Source organism: Carlito syrichta, unplaced genomic scaffold (genome assembly GCF_000164805.1).
Source record: "Carlito syrichta isolate Samal-C Ts95f unplaced genomic scaffold, Tarsius_syrichta-2.0.1 Scaffold302067, whole genome shotgun sequence".
Taxonomy (NCBI): domain Eukaryota; kingdom Metazoa; phylum Chordata; class Mammalia; order Primates; family Tarsiidae; genus Carlito; species Carlito syrichta.
In genome coordinates, this window is record NW_007246163.1 from 46,703 (window position 1) to 73,653 (window position 26,951).

The window sequence follows — 26,951 nt, forward strand, 5'->3', positions numbered from 1 at the left end:
ATGGACTCCTTGGTTGGCCAAGCTAGATTCTGGAACCACCAGAAAGCAGAAAGGGGCTTAGAACAAGGAGGGTGAGAAGTAGGGAGCCATTGAGGGTCTGTAAGTGGAGGAGTGCCACAACAAAAGGCATAAAATTGGACCTACAAACTCCCATGCTAGAAACTGATCTGAAAATCTCTACTGCTCAGAAGGTTCTTAGTAAAAACAAAGGTTGATTTTCCCCTTGTCAGCCTTCCCTCCCAGGACACTATACTGTATGCAAAATGAGTAACTGTAAGACAAACATTTTTTTCCACTGCCCTTCTCAGCCTCACAAGGCCTTCAGGAAGACCTGAACTTCAAGCAAAGCCTTTTTATTTTTCAACACCCACAGCTTCCATTCAACAATCAGAAGTTTTCCACTTTGATCAAAGAGGCTGAACCAGAGGGCCGAGGGAGCAGCCTGTTCTCAGCAGCTCTGAGCAGACCACAGAGCCCCTGCTACCCACTCATTGTCTGTGCCCACCAGAGGACACAGCCTTCTCCCCAAATCAGCCAGGTACATGCCCAAATAACACTGACTTGCCTCATTCCCACTTCTCCCTAAACCAAGCTCAACTTGGGACCAAGGGGGACTCAGCTTCCTTGACCGTAAAATGGGTATACCACTCTCTTTAGCTCAAGAGAACAATTTATCTCTTGATATCTCTTCTGTCTCCAGGATCAGTGCTGGTATGGATTCACTGGAAAAAGATATCCAGGCAAACTCCTGAAGTCTGGCCTCACTCAGGCAATGCTTGGAAGTGTTGCATCTATGCAAGCATGGCTGTGGTAATAATCCAAGCTTGGCTTTGGACACAGGACCTTTCCCAAGTGGGGTCTGGGATCTCCACTGGCTCAGTGATACACCGCAGGCAAAAAAATGAACAGAAAGGGCAGGAGGTATTCCAAAGAATGGGCTACTTCCAGGGTGATGCCAAGTGGAGTTTTCAAGAGCCACATCTGAAGGCAGAAGCTATTCAGGGATTAACCTTTTAAATGGTGTTTTGAAATGGAGCTCATTAGCAACCACAGATGTGACCCAGCTCTGTCCCCCAGAGAAGGTGCCTATTGAACCTACCTAAATTCCAGATGAGGTGTTTAACAGGAATTCCCCAACACCACCGCCAAGTCTATTTCCATTCATGGAGTCCTCTTACATAGTCTCGTTAATCTTCCCGATGACTGTAACGTTGACTGGGACAAGGGAAGGTAGTAGGACTTGCACAAGGACCCAAGGCTAAGAAGGGGAAGGGTTGAGACCAGCCCTCAGGTTTTCAGCCTTCAAGTGCAGTGGCAATTGAATGACTTTGCCCGGCTTTGGTCCCAGCAGAATGGGATGTGTACCCAAGTTCTTTCAGTGATCAACATTTGCAGCTTTGGTTGAGAAAGTTGTCATCTTCTCTGAGCTTCAATGTTCCCATCTATTAAAAAGAAATATGAACTGCCTCTGAGGAGGGAGGTGAAGGTGGAATGAGGCCATATGTAAAGTTCCCAGCGCTGTGCTTGAGACAGTAGAGGTTAAATTACAATAGTCACATACACAACACACATACACCCCACATGCTGCATGCACCACACATCACAAATGCACACACCAAGCACACCCTGCATGCATGCATCATACAGAACACACCACAAATACACACTCACCACACAGTACACCATACAGAACTCACACATGCCCCCCACATCCCACACCACACGGCCTCCCCTCCTTCACCCTCACCACTTATTCCTCCCCCTTTTGAAGAGTTTTATGGCAGGCCCTGGTTTCTCTGCAAGTTTAACATTCTGCAGGAGTTTTTGTTCAAATGATCAATGTTTCCAGATTCCTGCTCTCTAACCATATCTTTGAGCCTGTTCCCAGATTTCATACTGCCAGGAGCTTGTCCCCTTTCGGATAAATCTCCCCATTTGTGGGCCCTTCCTTTCAGCAGAAGCCAAAATGATGAAATCGAACACTTTGGAGTTACTATACTGCAGTCCAGGGACCCAGACTCCCCGGGACCTGGCAACAGCACATTGTCTGAAGAGGTCCTCTGAACCGCAGGCCTAGCTATAAGAAGGTGCAGCTTCTGGAGCAGGAAGGCGTTTTGTGGCCGAATCTAAATGAAACAGAAGTTACTGTATGCGCGCGCACACACACACACATACACACACACACACACACACACACACACACACACACACACACACACACACACACACACACTGAATCAGGGAACCGTCATTTTCCTATGCACCCTCTGACATCAGCCACCTTCTCTGTAGCTACCGTTTCTCTGCACTCAAATTAATCCCTGGCAAAGAAAAATGAGCCTCTCCCCTACCCTTGCTGCCGCCTCCCGCCTCACGCCCCCAGAGAAGAGTTTCTCCGCCAGACAGCCGGTGAAGGTTTTTTTCCAAGTCACATGATTCAGGATGCAGGGGGACAATCCTTCTTGGAACCGAGATGGGCCCAGAACCGAATCAGATGAAGAGAGATAAGGTGTGATGTGGGGAAGACTATATAAAGAGTGGACCCACGGCTGCAGCGATCACTCAACCGAGTGGCCCCTTCTGGAGTCACAGCCATGCATGTGCCGGCGGGCTCTGTGGCCAGCCACTGGGGGACCACGAGCCGCAGCTACTTCTGTTTCACCACAGCCACGCTGGCTCTCTGCCTGGTCTTCACGGTGGCAACCATTATGGTGTTGGTTGTTCAGAGGACGGTAAGTGGACTCCTCTTCCTCACTTTGCCTTTCTGATTTATGTTGTTTCCCCTAGAGACAAAGCCCTGGGAACAAACTGATGAGTTAGTTGAGAGCAAAAAAATTAAATAAATAAAAATAAATACAATTATATATGTAAATATAATATATAATTATTATGTGTATATACAGTAGGGGAAGGAAGAGAAGAAAAAGGAACTTAACTCTCTGAAATAATATGACTTATTGGGAAAAGCATTGTTGGGCCATCAGCTCAAAAAGTTCTGGGCCTGCCTGAGCAAAAGAGTAGAGAGGAGCTGTTGGCCTTGAGAAATTAAGATTTAAATCTGACTGAGCCAGAGACACTTAGCAAGAAAGGAAGCAATAAGGAAATCTGATAGCATGTTTGCACAACTATCATGTCTTCAAGGCCTTCAGACTAAATCCTGAGGTTCTATAGTCTCAGTTCAATTGTTCTGGAATTTTTTGAGGTTCTGTCCATTGCCAAGAGTTTGTTTGCTTGTTTGTTTTAACAGAGAGCTAAGTTTCAGAGGCCAAGGTCTAGAAGGAAGAAAGCAAGAGAGATCAAGGCTCCTTAGAGCTTTGGGTATTTCAGCATTAAATACCACAAGACAAATCGAAAGCTTTCTTATAAACCACGGCTTTGAAGAAGTTAGGGTGTCGCAAGAAACAGTGCATAGAGGTAGAAAGTAAAAATGTTTTTAACACGAATTCTCTCAGAGACTTTTCAGAATGCCAAGCAATTGTGGGGTACACACTGTACAGGGTCAACCAGTCTCTCAGGAGAGTTACTTTGTGAAACAAATGATAAGATTTGTTTCTGAAAACAGAATAGATGAAGGAGGAAGCGTCTTCATATTTCGAGAAGATGGTGTTTACAGAGAATCCACCAGTGCATATTGTATAGGAAATATTGTATGTACTAACAGCATATATTGCTCATGAATTTTTTTGATGAAGTAAAGTTTTTGTTAATTTTGGTAATTTAAGAATTGCACCCCTACACACACCTTGCCTTAGTGAGAATATTTCCATTTCTTACTATATAGCTCCCACTTTTCATTGTATTATAACTGCAAAATTTGTTCTGGTTTTTCTTCAGTTGTCTTGGGTTGACTACTCTATATAATTTATCAATTGCTGAAAAGAAGTCGGTTTAAAAGGCGCTGATATCTATTTCTCAAGTGTCATCAAACTTTAAAATTAAATGAAGCTTTGAAGCTTATATCTCCATGAAAGTGAAAAAAGGGAATTGCAAACATTTGATTTAGATAATGAAATTTGTAAAACTCAGAATTTAATAGTCTCATCTACATCTACTAAGAATAATATTCTTGAAAACATCCTAGGACACTTTTTCTTCTGTAGAAGCTCTGCAATGTCCATAATTCTAATCTGGAATAAGTCAAAGATGTGTCATTTTATAGAAATGACCAAAGAAAAGAAATTGAAGTGAGCTTTAAGAAGTGATTTAGTTGCAAGATACAGATAGAACTATTAACTGAGAGAAAGATGGACATCGTAGAGGGAGGGATGGTGATGGTGGTGTATGCTGTTAGAGAGACCTCCAGGATTGTCTTCGTTCATATTCAGGTTTTAGTTAAATTAATTTGATTTCTTCTGTGAAAGAACTGGAGTGAATCTCTCTGCCTCACTTTTGTAAATGTGGAAAATGAGGAACAGAGGAGGAACAAGACTTGAACTAAGTCACTGTGAGAAAGTAGTAAAGTCAAGATACATGATTGTTTAGTGAGAACAGTATTCCCTTTGCCCATACAGATAGCCCCAGAAGCACTAAGAAACTTTGTTCTCGCTCTTCTCTTGGGAACTGTAACTTCATGTACATCCATTTTCTTGACTTACCCCTCATTCTTTGCTATGAAAAGATTCACTCCATGATCTAATTGTATGGCTTGGTGTGCCGTGATTTCTTTACTCAAGAAATGATACTTTAAGTGTCAAGTGCTTTAAAATATATCATTTCCAATGCATTGCTCAGACATTAACTGTTATAAGAACTAAGAAGAAAACATTATTTTCTTGAGCTTGAATTATCAAGAAATGCTTCCTATAGGAGGAAGGAATGTAGACTGACTTTAAAACAGGAAGAACTTAGGCAAGCAAAGAGACTCTAAAGGGAACTTTGGGAAGGAAATAGATAGAAGAAACCCAAGGAGCACAGACTCATATCCCCATTATTAAAAATGGATTGAGTTGCTGGTCACATAGCGCTTTAATGGAGACCGGGTTGGAGAACCATAAGAATGGTCTTACTGGCATGAGAAGTCATGCAGTTCTACATCAAAAGGTGCACGTGTAGACAAATTCAAAACAGCAAAGTCTTAATATGTAATAAATGATAGTAGATAGACACATAGGACTACCATGAGACCACAAGTTAGGGAGAGAGAGTGTTTACTCCAGCAGGTTTAAGAAAAACTTCACTGGAGATTGGAGTTTCAGATTGGCTTGAGAAATGTGAACAATTTTGAATAGGCAGAGAGGGGAGAACAGAGGAGTGACATTCCTGGCCAATGGAAAAGCATGAGCAAAGGGATGGAGAAGAGAAGATACAGGACATGTAGGAAATCAACAAAGATTGCCTTGAGGTTTGGTTTGACGATCAAATAACTCCAAGATCACACCCCTTGAGAGAGACAAAGAGGGAGCTTTGGTTTCAATCTCAAATAGTTATTGAGTATCTACAGTGCATAAGACACTGTCCTAAGCATCAGGTATATATCTTTGAACAAAATCAACAAAATCCCTATACTGGGGTTGCTCGTGGAACTTACTTTCTAGTGACATATTTAAAGTCACTGTGGTAGTTATTTTGTTTTATTTACATTTAAACTAGAATATTTATTATAAAATATTTTATTAACATAGTTTAAGAAAAGTAACCAGCAAATAAGGGAAAAGAAAGAAAAGTAAAAGTCTTCCTACTCAACCACCACTCTCTTTGCTGATCTAACCACTATCAACAGATTCATGTATGCCCTTCCAAAAATCTGTGCATTTACAGATACATAGTATACACATGTCACTACGTTAAACCTATCATTTTGCACTTGTCTTTATTCATTTGACAGTACACTACATATCTTAGAGATCCTTCTATCTCAATACATAGAAGTTCATTTTATTTTTTTGAAGAGTCACAGTGTATTCTGTACCTCTATTGTAGGAGGCTTCATAATTTATCTGTGCCTAGTGAGGACACCAATATGTTTCTCTAGAAATTTTGCCCTCTGTGCACACCTGCAAGTATATCTATGGGATGAATTTTTAGTGGTGGAATTAGAATGTTCCTCCACAAGAATTTATTGAATTTCACTTCATAAATGTTATCAATCAGCTTTCACAGAGATTGCATCAGTATAAACTTAAAGAAGTAAAATTCCTACTACCAAAGAGTTACCTCTACATAAATATGGAAAGAAAAAAATGATTTATTGTTAAATAAGCATAAGAGTACATGCATATAGGTGGCCTACAAGAGAATATAAAGTCAGTATGGAATTCCACATAGCAAAGTAAAAGAAAAAGACAATAAAAATTCTCTTATCTCCTCAAGAGGCAAAGGAATACATAATGAGATAGATCTCCAGCTTAACACCAGAGGTAGGTATATACATTTCAATGAGGCTCTTATCATTTAATTTAAGAGATATCTCTGTTTTGTAAACTAGGACACTGGGTGTATCTAGCCCCCGGAAAGAATATAAATTATTACATTCCAAATGTTAGGGCAAGGCGCAGCATTGTTAGGTTTTGAAGTAGACCATTTCTAGGAAGAAAGCAAATTCTTTATAAGCAAAGAATTTTTTTTAAATGTATCCTTATGGTACCACTCCACATTCACACCAACAGTAGACCTGAGCACCTGTTTAAGAGCAGTGGTTGTTGATGGTGGCATGGGGTTCATTTTTTTGTTTTTGTTTTTGATTTTTTGGTTGGTTTCTAAGCTCAGATACAATATAGGAGTTGAAATGTCCTATGGTGCTTCTTTCTATTCAGGGTACTCCCTTCCCCTAACATTTACTTCATTTATTAATCCAAAAAATTCCACTGAAAATCCTCTCAGGAGCAAACCCTGTGCTGGGCTGTAAGAGAAGGACCCATGTGGACAGGGCAGGACACAGTATTCTGGGAACTCTCTGCTAAATAGAAAAGATAAAACCCTAACACCAAGTGCTTGAGTTCCAGGTAGAATGGCACAGAATGCCACAAGCCAGAGGAGAGGTAATTTCTGCTTAGGATAAAGGAGTTTGCAGAAGAGTTGGAACAAAAGCTAGGTTCCAAAATTCAGAAGGATCATGTCTTATGCCCAAAGTTTTATTTTGAAAATTTTCAAACCTACAGAAAAGGAGAATGGCAAATTCCCGTATAACATTTTTCCTAGGTTGGTATGTCACTATCTTGCTGTATTTGCATATGAAAGTCAGTTGCAGACAGCATGACCTTTCTCCACATGCGCTTCAGTGTTCATCTCTTAAGGTATCACAGCCAAGAGCTTTCACATTAATTTAGGAATATCACCTAATAATAATATACAGACCACATTTCAGTATCCTCATTTGTCCAAAACTGTCTTCTATAGCTGTTGTTTTCTATTTTGTTTGTGTCATCCAATCCAGAGTCATACACCATATTATGATTATGTCTGTTTTGACCTAGAACATTGCTACTTAAAAAGTGACCCTGGATGCTCGTTAGAAATACAGAATCTCAGGCCTTACCCCAGATGTACTGAATCTAAATCTGCATTTTAACAACGTCTCAGGTGATCTGCATGCACACTAAAGTTTGAGAAACACTCCTCTAAAATCTCCCCTGCCCCTTGCTTGTTTTTCATGACACTGAGTTTTTTTAAGGGTCCAGGAAAATTCTATTATAGAGCAGTTCATGGTTTGAGTTTGTCTTAGTGTTTACTTAGGATTATATTCAGAGGAAACATTTTTGGCAAGAATAGTTCACAGGTAATGTTATATATTTCTTATTGTAGCATGGCTAGAGGCATATATCAGGTTGTCCCATTTTGTGTAATTATATGTTTAGTCACTTGATTAAGATGGTGACTACCAACTATCTCTTTTGTAAAACATTTTTTTCTTTCTTATAAGTAATCTATGGGTAATATTTTGAAGACATAACTATCCTTTCCTTGGTGGTTTTTGCATTTCTTGATGATCCTTGTCTGAATCAGCTTATGCACTGGGGTTGAAGAAGCATGACTGTCTAAGTCTAACACCTTCCACATGTATTAGCTGGCAGCCCTCTGCAGCAAAGAGCTCTCCATTAGAAGGATGCTGGCAGAAGGAGGTAGGGCAGGGTATTCCAGGTGAGGCAAAAGAGTTCTCAGAGGCACAGCCCAGAAGAAGGCAAGCCCAGATGTGAGGAGGGAAGTGGTAGGGCCACAACAGAGGCCAGTTCATACTGTACAAAGCAGCAGGAAGTTGAAGTAGTTGGCAAAAAGCCACTCTCATCTCCAAACCAGAATAATTTCCTAAACCCATATCCAAGCCCAAATCCACCTTCAACCTCCTAGAGCCAGCTCTTAAGACTTCAGGTGTTCTGACTGCCTACTGAATAATGTCTTTAAGTCCTTTCTACTCAAGTTGTGGTCCATAGCCCAAAAACACTGGCATCATCTGGAAGCTCGTTAGAAATGCAAAACCTAAGCTGCCATCCCTGGCCTACTGAATCAGAATCTGCATTTCAACAAGATCCCCAGGTGATGGTAAGCACTCGAAAGTGGGAGAAGCCCTGCTTTAAGCCACTCTGGTCCAATGCCCACTTTTGTAGCCCATGCCAAGCCAGGTCCTCCCAGTAAAAATAGTCCTTCCCCTGAGGATTTCCCATGACCTCCATTCACTTTCCAATTGAGTTTCAAGAGAATTTGCTGCTCAGCTTCATCCTCCCCTAATTTAGAAGGGCAAAATAGCAAGGTATTGAAGAACATCACCTTCAAAGTCAGCTCATCTGAGTTTGAATCATTACACGCTATGCACCACCTGTGGGACCTTCTGTAATCATCATTACACCATATAATTACTCATTTAAGTCTTAGTGAATCCCTAGCTTTTGGGGTTAAGATAAAGGTCAAATAAAATAATACATGGGAAGCATTTAGCATCAGGAGCAACCCTCATTAAGTGCTCAATCATGTTAACTTGAAAATAAGAGGCATTCCTGGCAAAGATCTCCATGATCCATGAGTCAAAGCCCACCTTTACAAGAGTGTGTGAGGCCACCAAGGAAGGGAATGAGAAATTCCTCCTAGCATATTCTAAACATTAGTTTCCTTGGATCATTTTCGGAGAGAGAGGGCATTTTTTTGTCAAAAGCAATTTGGGAGCTGGTTATACCTGAACATCATTGCTCTGTGAAGAGAAATCTTTCAAAGTATTGGTTCAAATTAAGCATATCATAAAGATCAAGTTGGTGACCAAAATAGTTACCATTTTTAATTACTTCCTAATGCTTTATACACAATATCTTATTATATCTGCAACAACCCAATGGAAGGATGGATTATTAGTTCTCTAATCACAATGATTAAAGGATAAAACAGCTATAGGCAGGGAAAATTATTGAAATGGGGGTCATTTCACCTGCAACAAACAGGTTAAACATGACCATTCTTCCCTTCATACGTGGAATTTCTTTATAACTGTCAGTGATACTCATTAAACAAGCATAGAAGCCAAAAATAAAAAAGGAAGTACTCTTAAGGAAGTGTGGCTAGTTAGTAACCATGGAGATAAAGTTTCCTGACCTACTCAATGGATCTGAGAATGGCAACCTGGGAAGGTCCATTTGTCTGTGTCTTTGTACATCCTACCTTACTCAAAGCTAAGTCACTGAGCAAAATGGTTCACATTTCCTCAGCCAGGACCCAGATCCCAGACAAGATTTAAGAGAGAGTTCTAGGACTGGGGGACACCTTGTCAAAGAGGAGCTGGTAAGCAACACTTAGCATAGTATCTGGGGCGTAAATAGTCTTCAGCAAATTTTAACAGTCATTATCTCTTTAGAACCCAGTCCTCCGCCTCCAAATGTGAGGACTGCTTATGGGAATGGAGAAGGAAGGAAGAAACTTTCCTATCCTTGGTTTCTGAAGACAGCAGCTCTCCTGGGACAATGAAAAGTACACCAGAGAATTTCAGTCTAGGATCTACTGCTGATTTATGAATGCCTAAGTTTCCTTCTCCATAAAATTAGTTTGATGGTCTGAAATATTTCTAAATTTCCTTCTGACTTTGATTCTCTAATCTTGACTAGAATGGGTAGCTGGGGGAAGCTATAGAGACCTCATCCCAAGAGCTCTTCAAAATAGGGTTTGTCACACTTAGATTCCTGGGCCCTAGGTAAAGTGTCAAGTCACAAGATTATTTTCTGTACTAAGATGTTTTGCTTTAGTCATCCCATCTGAAGTTAGAAAACCAGAAAGCACTGAAATGACAAGAGAGCCCTTCCCTGGCTCCCATAAAAATTAGGTCTTCCTCCCCTATATTAACTCTTACAGTCTGGCTACTCAAAGCATGTTCTGTGGGCTGAGAGTGTCAACATTGCCTGGGAGCTCATCTGCAATACAGAATGTCAAGCTCTACCCAAACTTGGTGAATTAGAATGGACATTTTAACAAGATCCCCAGGTGATTTGTATGCGCATTATTCCCTATATTTCCGATCACTGGAGTCACCTTAAAGCACTTTGATTTTTTTCCCTTCATAGCTCTCACCACAACTTGCAATTCTAATTACATATTTGTATGTTCTAAATGTCTGCTTTAGGAATTAAACCATAAAATCCATAGGCTATTTTCCAATGACTAACATAGTTCCTGTCACAGACCAGGTGTTCATCCAAGGTGGATAACTGATTCTCAGAACTTCTGCAACTGCTAATGGTCTCTGGGATGATGACTCTACCAGTTTTGCTATGCTAGCATTCTCTTACTGGCCGTGGATATGTCCCTGGGCAGCTGATGAATTCTATGATCTTAGCACCATATTTAAATGTAGACATTTTTATTTGTGTATTTACATATCATGCTTGGCAGTAAATTCATTGTTTATCAAATTTTGAAATATGATTTGTTGTCTCACAGAGGCAACACAAAGGGGAATTTTGTGATGTCAGGTTTTCCTGCAAACTCTCAATAATGTAATTGAGAGACCACAAATGTACAGCATTGTTAGTGAGTTTAAGAGCTTTCTTTTTTTAATTTATTTATTATAAAGATGTGGGGTACAATTCAGGGTTAGGTATACAAACATTGATCATGCAGGGACTCTTGTTGATGAGGGAGTTTAAGAGCTTTCAACTAAGGCAATAAAATCATAGACTACTACAGCAGACAGGGAAAAACTTTCCTGAAAAGCTGAGGCTCAAACATTTAAACTGACTTCCCCCATCTCCAGATGAGTGCTATGACAAAGCTTTAACTTCAGGAGACCTCCTTGACCATCACCACCCACTTGGGCTAGAGAAGAGATCCACTTAAAAAAAAAAAAACAAGCTGTCCATGGAAGACCAAGGTCAGAGCTCCTAGGGAAATGTTGGAATAAAAGGGGGAACTCCAGATGGTCCTGGATGTTTATACAGAACTCCAAGAAGATAAGATGTGGGCAGCTGCTAATTTTTTGCTCTGGTCGAGGTTGGGAAGTTGAATTTTTTCCCTATGTAAATGCTCATACATCTCTAGGTCTTCATTAATATTTCAATTCAATGCACCATAGGAGATTTCAACCTGTGAAGGTCAAAACATGAATAAAATATGTTATTTCTTGTCAGCAGAACATCGTAGGGGAGTCTCCATGGTGGAAGTGGAAACAAAGGGAAGAGATGATGGGGATGGGAAAACTAGTCTCTGAGAAATTTATTAGGGAAGAAGAACTGGCCCTTCTCTTCTGTTGACTCCTTACTCAGAGCACTTGAACTCGACTTTCTTTTCATCCTCTCCAATCCCCTAGCCTGGGACAAACTGTTCCTATCAACCTCCTGTTTATTTATGTCAATATTTTTGTGTGTGTTTATGTTTTTTATAGAATAATGTATAATATACATTTGTATTTATTTATGTTTATTATAGAATAAATAATATATAATATGCATTTGAATTTGTCACATATTTAGAAATATTTATATATTATCTTTAAATATAAACTTGTAATAAATCCATGAGAGCAGTACCCAACTTAATTATGTATGGTATCCACACAATGTTCGGCATATACATTCAATTTATTCAGAATTTCCAACCACAGGAGAGAGAGAAATGTACCTTCCCAGGTATGTTTACAGTATACTTTCACAGATGAATCAAACATGAAAAAAAAAAGCATATATACTTCAATGCTCCACTTTATTAGTCTTATGTTAACTAATGCATGTGGAGGAGGAAAAAGCACCAGACAGGGAGTTAAGAATCCCAGTTCTGGTCTCTGAACAACCACAAACTTACTGTGTGGCCTGGGCAAGTCATTTTATATCACTCAATCCCATGTCTCTTGCCTATGAAATGGGGATAGTAATTGTCTTACATTTCTGATAGACAGGTTGTCAAGCAAAGAATAGAAAGCCCATTGAAAACTAAGTCAGTTAAATAACTTTTAAAATGTAAGAGTCAGGTGGAGGGTGAATTCTAAAATGCACAGTACTTTGAGGACAATCAAAATGGAAAAGAAAAAGACAAGTTGTTTCAACTGAATGTCATCTCATACAGCTTTTTTTTTCCTTCTCTTGCAGGACTCCATTCCCAACCCACCTGACAACATCCCCCTTAAAGGAGGTAAGATCTTGAAATTGGGAGTAAATGTGTAGTGAATCATCCAGGTGACATCATGAGGTGTGGTACCTGATTATAACCAGAAACATCATGGCTGTGCCCAGCTGTAGAGTGGGTGGAGGTGGAGGCGAGGGCTGCCCAGGCCTGAGCTGATGTTTCTGGATTCTTCTGAGTAGCTCCTGATCAATACTCTTATCCCCACAAGCCTCCCTTCAGCCCTTGGCACTTCCACTAATGAAAGTTCTACTTCTGGCATAGGCCATCTCATGGACAGGAACACAAGGCAGTTTTGTGTTAAGCACTTGAAATCTGAAATCGCAAGTGTGGGTATAAATCTTGGCTCTACTTTCCGACTGGGAGTCTCAGCACCTCATCTGTTAAATGAGAATGATAATGCCCATCTCATCAAGATATTGAAGAAGCCCATCAGACCTCATCTATAAACTGCTTTGCAGGGCAACCAGCATATAGTAATAATTAAATAACTGGTAATAGCCAAAATGCATAATGAAGTCGAGAGCTTGTGAAAACAGACATCCTCCTCATTCCCTACATTTCCAATCACTGGAGTCACTAATTAACACATTGTCACTACTAGCCCCAGAGGGATGATATGCAGAGTTCAGTTAACATTGAAGATGAGAAATTTGGAGATCATCTGATTAATGTTGTTATTGCTCAGAGGAGGAAAAGACCCAGAGAGGGAATGTGAAGTGTCTTGTCCAAGGTCAGATAGAGCCAGACCTAGAACCCAAATGTCCTCATCTCTAATCCAGTGTACTTTTCACCCAAGAACATTGGCCTTCATCTTAGTACGTGCAGCTTAATAACCAGAGGCTTAGGTAAAAAAGTAAAGGAGAAGTGGGTCCACACAGGCACCAGGGTAGGAACACAAGGGCATCTTAAGGACCAGAGGACACAGATGGCTGGATATAGCTCCTCACATCGACAGCATCACACTTGAAGTTCCCTTCAAGACACCCTAAGCCTTACCTTTTTTTTTTTTTTGAGTTGGAGTCTCACTCCATCGCCCAGGCTGGAGTGCAGTGGCACACTCATAGCCACCCCAGCGTCAACCTGCTGAGCTCCAGCAATCCTTCTGCCTCAGCCTTCCAGAACTACAGGTGTGCACTACCACACCCGGCTAACTTATTTATTTATTTATCATAGAGGGGAGGTCTTGCCAAGTTGCCTGGGCTGGTCTCAAACCCGTGGACTCAGGCAATCCACTTACCTCAGCTTCCCAAAGTGCTGGGATTACAGGCTGAACCACGGAGCCCAGGTAGCCTAGTCTTTTTTTTTTTTTTTTGCAGTCTACCACCCAGAGACTTAGAAAGTAGGGGCAAAAGGCCCCAACAGACAAGATTCTGGATCCTTCAAAGCAGATTAATCATCACAACTTTGTCAACAATATCTCAGTCTTGGCAGGAACTACTTAGCACGTGACCTCAATCCCCATTATGCCCGTGCAGTCACATTAATGTAAAAAGGAGCACAGTATCATGCAGAGGTAGGCAAACTTTTTCTATAATGGGCCAGATAGCAAATATATTAAGCTTTAGAGTCCATGAAGTCCCTGTTGCAACTAGTCAGCTCTGCTGCTGTAGTGCTAAAGTAGTTATACTATATGCAGACAAGTAGGTGTGACTGTGTTTCCATAAAACATTATTTATAGAATGAAGTGGTGGGCTGGATTTGGCTCATGAACCAGAGTTTATTGACCCTCTGGAGTTGCTCCAGGTTTTGAAGTTAGATGTTTGATTTAAACATGTTGTACATATTCCCGTGGAGCTTTGCAAAAACCAAAATGCACTAAGTAATTATAATTTTCCCCTCCCCACTCCCACTGTTCTATCACCACCTCCACCCATATTTTCCAAGAAAGAACAGAATGTTTTATTTTATTTTTATTTATTTATTTTTTGAGTCAAAGTCTCACTATCACCCAGGCTGGAGTGCAATGGCACACTCACAGCCACCGCAGCCTTGATCTTCTGGACTCAGGTGATCCTTCTGCCTCAGCCTTCCAAGTATCTGAAACTACAGGCACTTGCCACCATGCCCAGCTACTTTTTTTGATTTATTGTAGAGACGAGGTTTTGCCATGTTGCCCAGGCTCATCTCAAACCCATGGGCTCAGGCAATCCTCTTGCCTCAGCCTTCCAACTATCTGGAACTATAGGCATGCACCACCAAGCCCAGTTACTTTTTTTTTATTTATTGTAGAGACAAGGTTTTGCCATGTTGCCCAGGCTGGTCTCCAATCCTCTTGCCTCTGCCTCCCAATGTGCTGGGATTACAGGTGTGAGCCACCATGCCCAGCATGAACATTTTATTTTATGACAGGGAAAAGCGATCTTTAACATGAATATGGTCTCCATGACAGGGATACTTTTGATTAGGTAATGGGACCTCAGTCTTTCTGGATCTGTTTCTTCCCCTGTAGAGCATTTCAGTCCTGGGTTGCCAAATACAGGGGCTCTAACTACTGCTTCTGGCCCCACAATAAAGTTTTCTTCAGTCCAGAGTGGATCAGGAAAAAGGACAAAGGAGCTCCCTCTTCACATGGCCAATTATCTTTAATGTAAGGGGCACTCTTCCTCTGAGATGGTCCTTCTTACATTTACATTTTGTTAAAGTATCTCTTGTTTCATAACATGAAGTTGACACAGATGGGAATTAAGATGGTTTTCTTTTTGCTGAAGTTGGTTTGTTTTGTTTTAGTGATCACAGTAGACAAAATAAAAAGCTGTCTGCTCCATGTCGGTTCCTGAATGTTCAGTTTGGGGGAGGGAATTTTCTTTGATCCATAAAGTTCAAAATTTGGAGAACCATGAACTAGAACACATATCAGATTTCTTCTTATCAGGGCCATGACTGGGAATATTAGAACCCAAACTAATTCAAAACCAGACTAAGTTTATAATTCAGTGTTTCCACAACCAGATTTTTTTTTTTAATGTGAATGATAATCCCCACTAGGGCTGTGAAACTTTTGTTGAAGACCTTCCTTCACCTCCTTTGGCCTGATTTTAGCCTCAATCCTATGAGCAAGCAAGAGTAATATGGGGATTAGTATTCCCATTTTGCAGATGAGGAACTGAGGCCCAAGGAATCAAGGTGACTTGCCTAAGATCATGCAAGGCATTAATGGCAGAGCAAGAGTCCAGGGCTCCTTTCTAGTCCCCCTGCATGACGTGTTTCAGCCATGAGATGCCAGTGACCTGCTGTCTATGGTCCCTGACTTTCTCCTGCTTTTAATGCAAATCTACGATCTTCTTAACTCAGAAAACTGCAGACACTGTAGTAGCTTGAGGTGGGCTCCAGAACTGACCTCCACACCAGCAGGCTGTGTTTTTTGGGCAAGCCTTTTCTCTTCTCTGTGCTTCATCTGTAACATAACACCAATACTAAACAACAACAGTACTAAATAAACTGGAAGAGTCCTTCCAGCTTTGACATTTTATGAGTCTATAATTCGTCTGTCCAATATGTAGACAGAAAAACAAGGCCTAACAACAATCCTGAGGAAATCTGAAGCCACATTTTAATAGACACAAATACAGCAGATTGTCCCTTTTGAAGAAAACCATTGTAAGACATGTCAGGCAGAGGGGCATCATCTTCCAGATACTCTTAGGAGGAAGTGCCAGGGGCAGTATGTGGTTTGTCACTAGGCAGGGCAAGGGGGGAACCAGACATCTTCCAGGGAGCCCTCTGTCACCAGCTGCTGGAAATCTTCCACCATCAGCAGGAAACCAGCAGCAGCCCAGAACCTGGGATGTAGGCTATGTGCACAAGTTAAAGTGAGTAAACACAGGAAACACTTAGCTGCAGGGAAGTCACAGAAAATCAAGGCATTTGGTAAAGAAATGATTTCTGAATCCTAACACAAGCCTCCGGTAAGAATAGCCCCCAGTCAATGGCCACCCTCATGAGTGGTGAGCTAGGAAGAATGCTGGGAGGAGAACCTTTACCACACTCTTCTCCTTTCTGGATCTTCTGGATCTTTGTTCTCCTGTCTAGATGATGGAGTTAATAATAATTCTTGCATAAAGCCACCATGAGAAAAAAATGAGACAGCAAATGCGACCTTTATCTGACACCTGGCTCAGCCATATCCTTTTAGGCACAGGATCCACTCTGTTAATCATTTCCAAATAAAATGGTCCCATCTCATCCCACATATGGGGTAGAACCAAGAGAGCAGGGCTCATGCTTCTCTTTGCCATTTCTCCTTCCAATTTTCTTCTTCCACCAAATTTTAACTCTCACAGGTGCTCACGGTAGGTGGCTTATTTGCCCAAATCGCAGAATATAATCACCTTTGCCTTGCTTTTCCCAGAGTTCCAACAGCAGCCCATATTTGTGAATGTCTACAGAAGGATTTAGGGTGTATAGAGAAGCTGATGGGGCAGTGTATCACATCCCAGTGCAACCCGGCCAACGACATAGAATTGAATATTAGACTCCTTTGTCCTTGCAAAAGTCTCAGCTATTCCAATCACTGGGAGTTTCTCAAGGCATAGCTCTCCTCCTGGGGTTTAACCCTTCACCTCTTGCACAGACTCACTTTCCTTCCTATCTGTTTTTATGTCCTTCTCCCCATTTCCACTCCCTTCCCCTCTTCCCCTCACAAGCTCTGCAAAAATTCAAATTGCACTGACTTTATTTTGCAGAATGACTTTGGTCCTTCAATCTCACTCTCAGACCTCCCCAGTGTGCCCTGGGCCTTTTTGTAACAAAACACACCACCAAGTGACAGTTCTTACTGTAGGTGACACTTAAGACAGCTTTCTCGTATCCCCTGCCTGCATCTGTATATTCAGTGCAAGACCAATGGACATTGACCAGCATCCACTATGTGCTAAGAAATGACTGAGTACTTGATGATTAGCTCATGCTGTCTTCACAACAAGCCCCCAAAGGATCATTGTTAACTCCATTTTATAGGGAAGGAAGCTGGAGCATCAAGAGGTTTATGACTTGCCTAACCCTCCACAGCTAGTAAGGAGTGGGGCGAGGCTTCAAATCCAGCTGACCCACCTTGGAACCCTCATACTTCATGGGAACTGTATGGTGGAATGCTTAGGACTCTCAGTACTGTGCTTCCTTCCAGTGCCTCCACCTGCTTTCCAAGCCTAGGAATCCCTCCAGTAGTCCTCATCCTTTCCTCAGCACATGCTCCCCACAGCCGTTTCCTTTCATGCCTTAGAAGCAGAAAGAATTCTGTTACTCTGAACTCTGCAGCACACAGGGCTACTGGAGACGAGCATACTCATGGGCTTGATAAGGTAAAGTGAGGAGGGGGAAAATGAGTCACCACAAGGGATTTAGAGGCAGGATTTAAGCCCTTGCTTTGCAGCTGAAGGGTCATGTGGCCTGGGATGATTCCTGCCCCACTGCAGATTTGTCTTTCCTGAAGGTGCCATGTAGCCTCTAATGCCCAGAGGGTCCTGGAAGTTCTAAGGAAGTTGAAACAGTAGATAGATTGAATGTGGTCCTGACAACCCCTCCGCACATTTCCCACCCTCACCTGAATGCAGTCTCCAGAGTTGAGTACCAAAAGCAGAGAGCTGGGCTGGAAGTTAGAATACCTGCATTCCAGTCCTGGGACTTAAAGTAACTCTCTTTCCCTCTCAGGGACTTGAGTTTCCTGTTTTCTAAACTCTCAGAAGTGAAGGGGCAAGCCAGATGACCCTAGGGTGGATTTTGCTTTAAGTGTAATGTCCCATGAATCAAATAGGATTCTTTGACCATTCTAACATTCGCAACATTTACAACGCGTCACACAGGCTACCCTCTTTCCCTCTCCCTCTGCTGAAAAGAAAATGTGGGCATTAAAGAAGACCAAGTGAGTCTGGTTCTCTAATTTTACCTAGTAAACCCATCCCCTCAAAACAATAAAAGTTGCCCATTGAAGGCAACAACACTAAACCAGGGAGACTAGGTATCCAGCTATCCTTCATGTCCTGTGGCCCCTATCCAGATGGCAGCAGTCCCATCCGGGTACAGCACTTGGAAACAGAAGAGGCAACATGGGTGAGCAACAGCCCCCCTCTTCCTGATGGCCTTTTCCCCTAGAAAGACTGAAAGCTAGCAAGCAGAGATATTACTTCCATCAGATGGATTGATCTGGATCTAGAATGCCCAATTCACCTTTTTTTCTTCATCTTCTTCACAGCAAGGAGGAGTGTTTCTGCACAGGGGAAAATTACTTTCCAGATAGTCACAGGTCTCAAAGAGTCTATTTGTGTCTCCATTTACTTTGAATGCACTCACTCAAAGCCCACTCTTAAGCTCTCTTTTTCTTAAGACAGAGCTAACAGGAATCAGGAATCCTGCTATAAGAAATAAGCTAGAAAATGGGCCACTCAGAATAAACTGGAATAGAGTCCTAGGGAGTCCATCAAAGTTCTGAAGTCATCTACCTCTAATCCCCACACTCCTGCCACCAAGAGAAGAGATGAGAGAGAAAATAGGAGATGCAGAGACAGGAGGGAAGGGAAGAAAAAAGGAAAATGAAAGGAAAAAGTCAGTCACTGAGATACATGTCAAAATATATACTTGAACTTAGTACACACAAATTGCATGTCTCTGGATCCAGAGGAAATCTCAGAGTTCCCACCACTCAAATGCTTTGGGGAAGAGAGGGAGGGAGGAAGGGAGGGAGGGGATAGGAGAGAGAGAAAGCCATCCTATTCCTCAAAATGGTTTCATTATATATTTTATTCAAGACCTCTGGATATGACATGTATTAGCTTAAATTTCTAAAATCCAGGCAGCATAAGCCCTGGACCGGGGCATGGAAGCCTACCATTATTTGGTAAACTTTGGGTGATAGACACCAAGCTCATTGTCATAAATTATCTCATTTAATCCTCCAAAAAATTCTTTGTGGTAGGTATTATTATTATTGTCACTTTTAAGAAGCAGAAAGGACAATTCAAAGAGGCTGAGTAATTTGAGCAAAGTCACATAGCTAACAAGTAGCAGAGATGGGATTTGAACCAAAGTCTGTTTTAATACTAAACCTAAATTTTAAAAATAGCTGCCTCATTTTTGCATCTCAAATAGCTAGGGGATTTTTTTATGTTATTTTAAATGTTAGCGGATTTTACCATATGACCCCAGACTCACCTTTCCTTTTAAATTATAGAGTTTAAGGTGCTTTTTACATACCCCTAATAATATAATTCAACTTGCATTTAGTATCAATAAATTCCAAGGAAATATCCATAAAGTCAATTAGGTTTACTGACTGTTGAAGATACACTGCAACAGATCAGGGTGAAAAAGATCCCAAAATCCCAAGAAACTTCAGAGGATCTAAATGATTTAAATGAATTTCAACTGGACCTCCATTTATATATACTGATCATTGTCTACATGAAGAAAGCTGAGGTGGGTATTCTCCACATGCTGTTGTAAATCCAGGGTCACCTAGTTACCCTTTGCTTAACAAATGGCCCATCCTGAAATTCATTTCTCCATCACCAGTTGGCCTGGTGGCATCAAAGAAATGGTCAAATTGAAGCTAGTTGGAATGACTTTTACTTAGATTAAGGATTTGCTTTGATCCTAAGTTCTACTGAGAAGGGAGATACTTTCCTCTAAATGTCATTGTTGGGGTTCTCCTAGATATTCTCCCAGAGGGCTGGAATGAAGAAGCCAGGACATGCCGATATAGAGTCATCAGGATAATCCCTGACTTTATTGGAAAGATTAAAGCATTTTCTACACATAAAAAGAGTACTCTACATACTTTTCTGGAAGCATCTGATGGCCTCAAACACTTAGGTACATAAATAAGAAACTCCAGTTCACCAGATAATATCATGAACTTCATTTCAATAAGCATGTCATCTGCTAATTCACTCTGCTAAGTGGCATTGCTAAGCTGTGCCACTATGATGACAAAGAAGAGAAGGGTAAGAAACTACTTTGCTGAGTGTCTCCTCTAGCCACTTGCTGCAGTGGTCATGTGACATCCAAAATGTCATAGCATGTTCAGGACATCTACACATTTGGTTATTACAATTCTTACTTTACAGATGCAGTAACTGAGTCTCAGCAGGAGAAGTGACAGGTCTCAAGTGAAAAGCTTTGACCAGAACCCAGGTGCTCTTTCTTAGATGCATCATGTCTGTCTTGTTCTTATATCAAAAGTGCTGTAGAGCTGGATGGTACCTGGCACTCATGCCCCATGCCATCTGGCAGGAATGATCAGCATGGTTCGTTTTGGCTCAGTAGAGTTGTCTTAAGTATCATTGCATCTTTATGTGCCCCTGACTTGTGACTTGGCATGGGCCAAGTCAGTACATGGGCCTGAAGTCATCTTGCTGGCATTCTCCCACAAGATGGAACCCAGAGGCTCATCCGTTCCTATTTTCTCAGAACCTCCAGCTGTCTTGTCAGTTTTCATTTCCAGTATCTGTGGTGGCTCCAAACCTGTTGCTTCCTGCATTTAACCATAAGAAGACTAAAAGACAGGGACAGAGTCCTGGACTAGGAGTAAGGAGCCCTATGTTCTGAGCCTAGCTCTGCCACTTGCCTATTTTGGGGTCTTGGGCCATACCCTTAGTCTCCTTGTGTTCAGTCTCCCCATTCATAAAACTTGGTTCTCTGTTGAGATCCTTGAGATAGCATAATGTAGAACTGAATCATGTGGAGACATGTGGAGCTGAGACTGACCTGACATCCCCAAATGCTCCCTCCCTCCACCCCCGCCCCCACAGGTCTTGTAGTAGACAGCTGAGTCTGCAGAGCCTTCTAAAATAAGCAGAAGAGACTGTCTAGATTGTCCTATCCATACTGCTCTTCATCTAGATAGGGACATTAGAGCCCAGAGAAAGGAAATTCCAGGATTCTAACTCTCAGCCCATAAACTCAGCTCTGACTTCTAGACAGTTCTCATTTTCCCCATGTTTTGTTCTTCAACCTAAATGCCTCTAGATATTACACTCATCTTCAAAACAAATGAAGCAGGGAGCAGGGTCTATGCTCCCAATCTTCAAAATTTCAAGGACATTGCAAGATTTCAGCTACAGGTAGCACCATCTCTTTATAAGTCACTTTTTTCTGTCTTTGTAACCAAAAAAAGAAAGTCATTTCATGGACTCACAAGGTGATGAGGAGCCTCAAGCCACATGTCTGATGACCCATGAAATGTTCATTTAGCTCTTAAGAGCCTCATGACCTCCAAAGCAGCCCATCTGGTTTTGAACAGCACTGACTGGTCAAATATTTGAGCTGCTAGTTCTGTGACTTACATGAAACTTGGGTGTACTTAACATAGGTCTTTCCATTTCTGCATCTGAGATGTGAGCAGTGTTATTAGCCATTAACTGAGGGTTTCATCTCTTTCGGCTTCCTCTAGGAGGCTTAGTGCTTGGGCCCATAGAGCAGGCTGCACCATCTTCCTGCTGACAGCCTTGTCAAATCCTCTGCTGGGGTCTTCTCCAAGTTCAACAGCCCACTTCCTCAATAGCTCCTCTACTGTCTTGCCTCCAGCCCATCTCTGAACCACCCCTGGCAGCGTCATTCTAAAAAAGGATTGCCTGTATTTTTCCTTTTAGAGGGAAACCATCTAAAAGATTCTCTAAGAAAAACTAAACTATGCCATGCCACTTGACTTCAGGAAATGCAAATGCTTCAAAATAAGTTGGGGTTTTTTTTTTCCATCCTTGAGTTTCTCAGAATTACAACTGAGGTCACCCCACTAAACATAGAAGACCAAAGGGGGAAAAAAACAACAAAAGAACCTGCATGTGTGAGAGTCAAGCCTGGGCTTGCCTTTCGACAGTCACCTGTTTACAGAAGCTCACCTGCTGTAAGTGGTGTGGTGTGAGGGAGCCTTCCGCCAATGAGCAGAGCCAGTTCTTGATGTGACATGCTGACCTCAGCCCAGAACAAGGGTCTTATCTTCCCATCTGATCTCACCTGACCTGCAAGACCAGTGGGAGAATGAGGCCCTGTGTTACTCTAGCCCTGAGGTGAAAAGCAAGCCAAGCATCCCCACTTACCTCACTCAGCCCTAAGTACTTACCTGGTATCCACAGAGGGAACTAAGAGAGATGGACTAGATGATTCCATTCAACAAAAATGTACAGAGCTTCTTCTAGACCAGGCTGTTGAGATGCATAAATAGCTATCTCTGCCCTCAAGTCCCAGTCTAATGGAGGAGGCAAACAGGCAAACAAAGGGAAGAGTCGGAGACAGCATCCTGGAGGAATTGACTCCAGGCAGTGTTTCAAACAAGGAATAACTTGCTGGGTGAAGAAGGGAAGTACAGGTAGAAGAGGCAGCAAGTGCCAAGATCATGACAAATCAACATGGCGTGTTTGGAAGTATTGCAAGCCCCCGAACTCTAGCAGAGTGGTCAACAATCCACTTGGGCATTAGTCAGACAGCCTGAGTTTGAATTTCCACTTTTCCACTGACAACCTGTGTGAAAGTGAACAAGCCACTGAACCTTTTAAAGCCTCAGTTTCCTTATGTACAAGATAGAAATAATTATAGTACTCCTCTCAAGGGGTGGTTGTGAGAATTAAATGAAATAATGCTTGTAGCAAGCTTAGCAGATACCTAAAAATAGCTATCACTCAACATGTATTAGTTATTATTATTAACATTATTATCACTGTTCATCCTCCTCCCGTTATTATTTTTATTTCTATTGGGGCACAGAGGGAAGGCGGAAGAGGGAATATGAGGGATGAGACCACAGGTCCAGTAGGGATCACAACATCAGGGGGCATGAATGCCATGCTCAGGAGCTTGGGTCTGACCCTGCAGGTGAAGAAGGGCAAAAAGGGCTTTCAAGCAAAGAGATTCAGCTAGACTTTTCTCCCTGGCTTGATGTTCTACAGCTCAAAAAGAGGAGTTTGGGGCAGGACGATTCTCAAACCGTAGTCACAGTTCATTAGGGGAATAAACAACCTTCAGCGTTGGGGTACTGATTCTACCCACCCCAAGAGTATGTGCATGGGTTACAGCAGGCAGGACAAGAACACTGGCTGGAGGATGAAATCGAGAAGGTAGCAGCTGGCCCACCTGCCCTCACGATCAAGGGGAGCTTTGAATCAGAAGCTGCTGGTGTGCAGATCAGGATGAAAACTGCCCCCTGCTTCTGCAGGAGTTGCCTCTGGCAGTGAGCTTGTTCAGACAGCAGAGGGAACTCTTCACTTAACTTTCAACTGCTCCTAGACCGCATCCCCTTCCCCCGCCCCGCCAGGGTGCTGTAAGGATAGCAGGAGGGACTTTCTCAGACCTGGGCAGAAAGAGCAGTGGGGAAGGTTGTGAGCCCAACAGATGCTGCTTGGCAATACAGTGAGCAAACATACCAGTGTGTGGCCAATCCAATGAACGGGCCTATGGCTACCTAGTCTGATGGATGAATGAAATGGTTATCTCTGGTGGCATATTGAAAAGATGTCCATGTCAGGTCAAAGATCTCCCAGTTTTACAGATAGGGAAACCAAGCCGCCAAAAAGAAGGAGCTGTTCCAAATACGTTGAATTCATGAGTCATCGCAGGAAATATATAATTTGAATCTTTGCATACAAAATAGCTATCATAATAAGAAAAAGCAAAGCCACCACCACTGGTGAATATATTTTTAAAAAATTTTTTATTTCTTAAATACCATAATGACATAAATGTTGTGTTTGCCTCTACCAAAAAAGCTCCAGCTAGTAGGCCTCCTACTATATTTAAACCTATATCCTCTTAAAATTGAGCACAAAGATGTTTTTATCTTCATTGTCTAGCAAAGTAGCCTAAAGGAGGAGACCTGCACTCTGTAAATAGACAAACGTGGGCAATCCCAGCATTTTCACAAACGGCATTGACCATCTCCAGGCATCAGGTTTAACCCCTCAGGGTTAGTCCGAAAACTAGATTAGCTGGTGTAGGTAAAAGTACCCAGACTGATATGTGGTTCCCAGTAGGTAAGACAGCAAGAATTACTTTCACCATTATTTTTCTTACTATCACTGCTTGCCTGGGTGACATGGGACAATGGATTTAACCCACCTGGACACCAAGTTTTTTCCCATTTGTAAAAAGGACTTAACAATACCTCTCTCACAAAGCTGCTGTGAAGATTAAGTGAGGTGCTACATGTAGATAGTCAAGAATGGCTCTTGGCACATGACAGTAACTTAGATCATATTTGTTTCCTTCCCTGACTTCCACAGTCTTCTCTCAAAGCCCAAATGGAAGCAACCAATAAAAAGTAAATTTTAAAAATTTAAAGTCCTAAGATACTTGATGGCAAAATGAAAAATAAGGAGGATTTCCTCTTATTCTTAAAATGGAAATAGAATGGTAGCTGTCCCCATTTAAGAGTTATAGGGGGGGAAATTGGTGTCTCTAATTCCTAGAACAGCAAAAAACAAAAAAACCACTTAACGTGTGATTTTTTTATTTTTAGGAAATTGCTCAGAGGATCTCTTATGTATCCTGAAAAGGGCTCCATTCAAGAAGTCATGGGCCTATCTCCAAGGTCAGTAGTAAAATTCAGGAACTCTAAACACGTAAGGACAACTTCTGGTAACCTTTTAGAAACTACTAAGGCAGAGGTCACAATTAGAGGCCATGGCCTAATGTGACTTTCAGGAGTGTTTTAAAATATATATATTTAAAATTTGAATTATATAGATATATATATAATTTGAATTTTAATGCCATTACAAGGAAAGTAGAGTATTACCCTCCAGATCTGCAAAGCTCCTCTTTCCTCAGGTCCATCTACTCCTTTATGTTGCCTACCTAAATCCTGAGGGCATTTGTGTCCCTCCTGCCACCACCACCAGCCACCCTTCAGTCTCCCTCTCATTCTGCTACCAACCAGCTTCAGACATGTGCACAGTCCTTTTCCTAATACAAGGGAGGCAGGCTCTTCATCTCTGCCTGTATGAAGTTATTCACAAGGGAACCACAAAATTGCCTTGTCCCTGGATTGACAGCTTAATGAACATGTTGGCACAGGGACTATTTGCATATTGCAGTATGCTTCAGGTAAGTCTGCTTCAGGTCCCTTATAAATGAAACAATAAGAGTCACTTAGACTGCAGAAGAATGAGATATGGAGATGGCCAAGGTTCTCTGAATAGCCATTCTGCTCATGTTAAAAATTCAATTTTGCAGTTAGATTAGTTCTCACTCTTCAATTGAATTGGAGTGAGGTTTAAAGGGAAAGCACGGAAGCAATTAAAACTAGCATGCCACCCTCCCAGTTCTGAAAAGCACCTTCCCAGTCAGTACTCATTTTCACATGTTGGGGCTCAGAGACTTAGGTTCAGACACAAATCTGTCGGCTTCAAGGGTCTGCTAATTCTCTGCTTTTCTGTATAAGAAAAGCAGAGACCCTTTATGTGCACATGAAGAATCTGCACAATTAGTGTGGCTGCCCTTTTAAAGAAAGTAGACATTCAAAAATTCAGACAGGGAATGGTTAGAGGATACATCTTAATGTGAAAGTGAACAGAGATTCTCTCGGACATCTTGGTACCTAAACTGGTTATTAACTGAACAATATTATTGAATGTCCTATCTCTGACACTTTCTGCAATGCTTATCAATAAGTCTCTCACCAAATGCCCATTCATGATGAATTAATATGATAGTCCATACCTAATGAATAATATAACCCAGGTGCTTACAGTCTGAAAAGGAAAATAAAATTATAATAAAATATAATATGATAATGATTAAGTGGAAAACTATTTTATAGGAGGTAGAAGTACAGTACCATGTGTGTGTTCTGACCCTTCAACTTTGGGCATTAAAGAAAAGGAAAAGGGGAAATTTTCTACCTGTGTCTTCAATAATAATTAGACCCTAGAAGGAGTATCATGGAAGATATTCAGATGGTTGACCAGTAGGCAGCATTAAAGAACACATGAGTCTTGAATGGGGAACTTTGAATAAAGACTTAGAGTTTTCCAATCTGTACTTACAGTTTGCTCAATACTTCTTTTTTTTTTTTTTACACTTTTGTCCTCAGTATCAAAGCATCTAAACCAAACCAAGTTGTCTTGGAACAAAGATGGCATTGTCCAGGGAGTCACATATCAGGATGGGAATCTGGTGATACAGTTCCCAGGCTGGTACTTCATCATTTGCCAACTACAGTTTCTTGTGCAATGTCCAAATCATTCTGTAGACCTGAAGATGGAACTTCTCATCAACAAAGAGGTCAAAAAACAGGCTCTGGTGACAGTGTGTGAATCTGGAATGCCAACCAAGAGCATCTACCAGAATCTCTCTCAATTCTTGCTGGATTATCTGAAGGTCAACACCACCATATCAGTCAACGTGGAGAAATTTCAGTTTGTGGATACAAACACCTTTCCTCTTGAGAATGTGTTGTCCATCTTCTTATACAGTAGTTAAGACTGAACAATTCTCTTGGCCTT

At 41.6% G+C, this 26,951-nt stretch overlaps 1 protein-coding gene across 1 annotated transcript; it reads left to right on the top strand.

Annotated features, from left to right (window-relative positions):
• TNFSF8 (TNF superfamily member 8) lies at positions 1-26,951 on the top strand. The gene is made up of 5 exons (XM_008055990.2): positions 1-71; positions 2,537-2,732; positions 12,489-12,531; positions 24,965-25,036; positions 26,540-26,951. Exons 1-5 carry the CDS (start codon positions 1-3, stop codon positions 26,926-26,928), a joined length of 771 nt encoding a protein of 256 aa, XP_008054181.2. The 3' UTR covers positions 26,929-26,951.